The 2,798-nt window shown below is 51.3% G+C and overlaps 1 protein-coding gene across 1 annotated transcript in view; it reads right to left on the reverse strand.

Annotated features, from left to right (window-relative positions):
• kiaa0319l (KIAA0319-like ortholog) overlaps positions 1-2,798 on the reverse strand; it is a 10,730-nt gene that overhangs the window by 6,414 nt on the left and 1,518 nt on the right. Inside the window, exons 4-10 of the mRNA XM_015389799.1 lie at positions 2,135-2,240; positions 1,920-2,042; positions 1,722-1,845; positions 1,460-1,592; positions 1,215-1,363; positions 279-430; positions 61-199 (exon numbers count right to left, since the gene is read on the reverse strand). Coding sequence (XP_015245285.1) covers positions 61-199; positions 279-430; positions 1,215-1,363; positions 1,460-1,592; positions 1,722-1,845; positions 1,920-2,042; positions 2,135-2,240 — 926 coding nt within the window. The remainder of the gene's footprint in view (positions 1-60; positions 200-278; positions 431-1,214; positions 1,364-1,459; positions 1,593-1,721; positions 1,846-1,919; positions 2,043-2,134; positions 2,241-2,798) is intronic.

Raw genomic sequence — 2,798 nt, forward strand, 5'->3', positions numbered from 1 at the left:
AGAGGTCCCTTCAGAGGTTCTGGGGGTCTTCAACCCTTCCTGCAGGTCCTGGTCTGGTACCTGGTCGGACCTCCACGGTTCCGGTGTCTGAGCTGCTCTGTCCTTTGCTGTCAGTCACTGTCAGGGTGAAGCTGTACTTCCCCTCCACCAGGTTTCCCAGCAGCAGCACCGCCTGGTGGTCAGAGTTGTTCAGCACATCCTGAAACGCAGAGCAAACATCAAGCAGCTGCAGGACCAGAGCGTTTCCATCACCCTCAGAGCGAGGAGAACCTTCTCACCCCGGCTGCAGGACTGCTTTCACCTCGGCTCCACTGGAAGCTCAGGCCGCCTTTATCGTCCGAGGAGCGGGACCCGTCCAGGACGGCGGTCCTGACGGGCAGAGAGACGGGCTGACTGGACAGGACACGGGCCACGGGCGGCTGGTCCGTTTCTGGAGGGACGACATCATCAGATCAGGACAGAAAGTTCTGAGGACGATCCAGAGGGAACTGGTTCTGCTGGGGGGTCATTCAGAGACCCCCTCCAGCCTGGAACCAGCTAGATCCGGTTAGCACCGAAGATAAACTCTAGTCCAACGACATAGGCCGGGTTTTAGAAGCAGAAGAAATAAAGAGAAAAAATTAAACCAAATTATAAAAATAGAACTACTGATATATGGACCATAAGGGTTTATTTCACTGCATTATTGTTGGTTTAAATGTTTATCATTTATTATTATTCTACTAAACCAGAGGAGAAGATCCACAGCATGAAGGCAGGACATTTGCAAAAAGTTCTACAAAAGAAATCTAAGTTTAAGAAGTTCTTTATTACTAATTTCTACCTCAAACGAAGGCTCAGCCAGCGAGGAACGTTTATACGCATTTAGATATTTTTATTTTGTTTTGTAGTCATGACAACATCTCACATTAGTTTATGTTCTATTTTAGTTAAAAGGTGGTTTTTGTGTCAATAGCAAAGAAAGAAAAAGAAGATTTGCAATAAAACTGACTTTAAATCAACATTAGCTCTTTATTGAGTGGAAGTGATCGTTAATTTAGACAAACTAACATTTATTATCAATTTATGAGATCAGGAGTCGGTGTGAAGAAAAATAAGGAAAAATCACAGAAAAAGAAAATAATCCTTAAACAGCGCAGCTAAAACTGGGGTCAAAGGTCACACCAAAGGCGGCTTTAAAGGAACCCTCATCGGGACCTCATGACATCACAGACCTTCTCTGACGATGACGGTCACCGTGTCGCTGCTCTCCAGCTTCCTCTCGTCCGTTACGGTCAGTGTGAACTTGTACGTGCCGACCTCCAGGCCCATCACCATGGCAATGGCGCCGTCTGCATTTTCTATTTTCACCCCATCAGGACCACTGGAAGGAGAGAGGGTCAGAGGTCAGGGCAGACCCAGAACAGGTCCATTTTTCAGAGCTTCATCCAGGTCTCCAGCAGGAACCCGGACACCTGACCTGGTCTTGGCCCAGTGGTAGGTGGCGATCTTCTGGTCGTCGCTGCTCTTACTGCCGTCCAGCGTGGTTCTGTCTACAGGCAGCGTTAGCTCCTTCTCCGGCCCGGCGTCCGCTACCGGCGGCTTGTTGTTCTCTGCAGGAGAAACCAACAGAACATTCCAGATCACAGAACCTTCCAGCTCTGATTGAACCCTGTAAACCTGTTTCTGGCTCATGGTAACATCCTAATGACCCATTCAGGTCACAGCCAGGTGGTTCTGACCTGGCTGGACGATGACGGTGACCTTGGACGTGTCCTGCTGCCCTGCAGAGTCAGTCACTGTCAGCTGGAAGGTGTAGTCTCCCTCCTGCATGGCGGACAGCTGCAGGATGGGGGTCCGAACACCCTGAACAACATCAGAACACAATGAGGCCGGCTGCTTGGCCCCACAGAGACGCCCACGCCGCTGCAGAGCCTCACCTGCATCTCCACCACCTTGTCCTTGCTCTCTGGGCTCAGAGACCACTCGTAGGACAGGTCGTCGTGGTCGTCGGTGCTCTGGTTCCCGTACAGAGTGATGGAGTTCCTTGGCAGCTGCAGGACCTGGAAGGAGCAGAAGAACAGCGGCTTTTGGTTCGGTTTTGGTTCCTCCTGTGGTCTGATCCTGAACAAACGGGAGGCAGAAGGTTTGTGACCTGGTTAGGGCCGGCGTTGGCCACAGGCCGGTAGTCCTTAGCTTTGTTCACAGAGAGCGACGCCTGCGTGGAGTCTGTGGCTCCATCAGAGTCCGTCACCGTCAGACTGCAGAAGAAAAAAATGATTTTCACCTTTTCTCTGTAAAACGCTCTGATCCAGCAACGCCGCCTTTGATTGGCTCCTCAGACCGAGCTTAGAGACGGACTGGAAGAAAGGCAGATTAATAATCAACGCTCGGCCATATGAACATCCGCTGGAGTTACAGGTTCAGTCTAATGACAATAAAGTTGGATTCTATTGACTTCTATTGTAGCTCAGGTGTTTCCTGCTGTCAGGTGACGGCGGAGCGTCTGAACGGCTAACATCAGGATGAGGCGTTTACCGCTCAGCTTCCAGATGGGAAGCAGCTTCCTCTTCCTCTCAGCAGGGATTTATTATACGGATCTATAATAGAAAAGGTCATAAACACTTTATGTGCTGCTGCTCCAGAATCTGGACCACGACCGGGTCAGACTGGGCCCCCTAAACCGGGTCAGACTGGGCCCCCTAAACCGGGTCAGACTGGGCCCCCTAAACCGGGTCAGACTGGGCCCCCTAAACCGGGTCAGACTGGGCTCTCTAAACCGGGTCAGACTGGGCCCCCTAAACCGGGTCAGACTGGGC

Source organism: Cyprinodon variegatus, unplaced genomic scaffold, assembly GCF_000732505.1.
Source record: "Cyprinodon variegatus isolate N-32 unplaced genomic scaffold, C_variegatus-1.0 Scaffold472, whole genome shotgun sequence".
Classification (NCBI taxonomy): domain Eukaryota; kingdom Metazoa; phylum Chordata; class Actinopteri; order Cyprinodontiformes; family Cyprinodontidae; genus Cyprinodon; species Cyprinodon variegatus.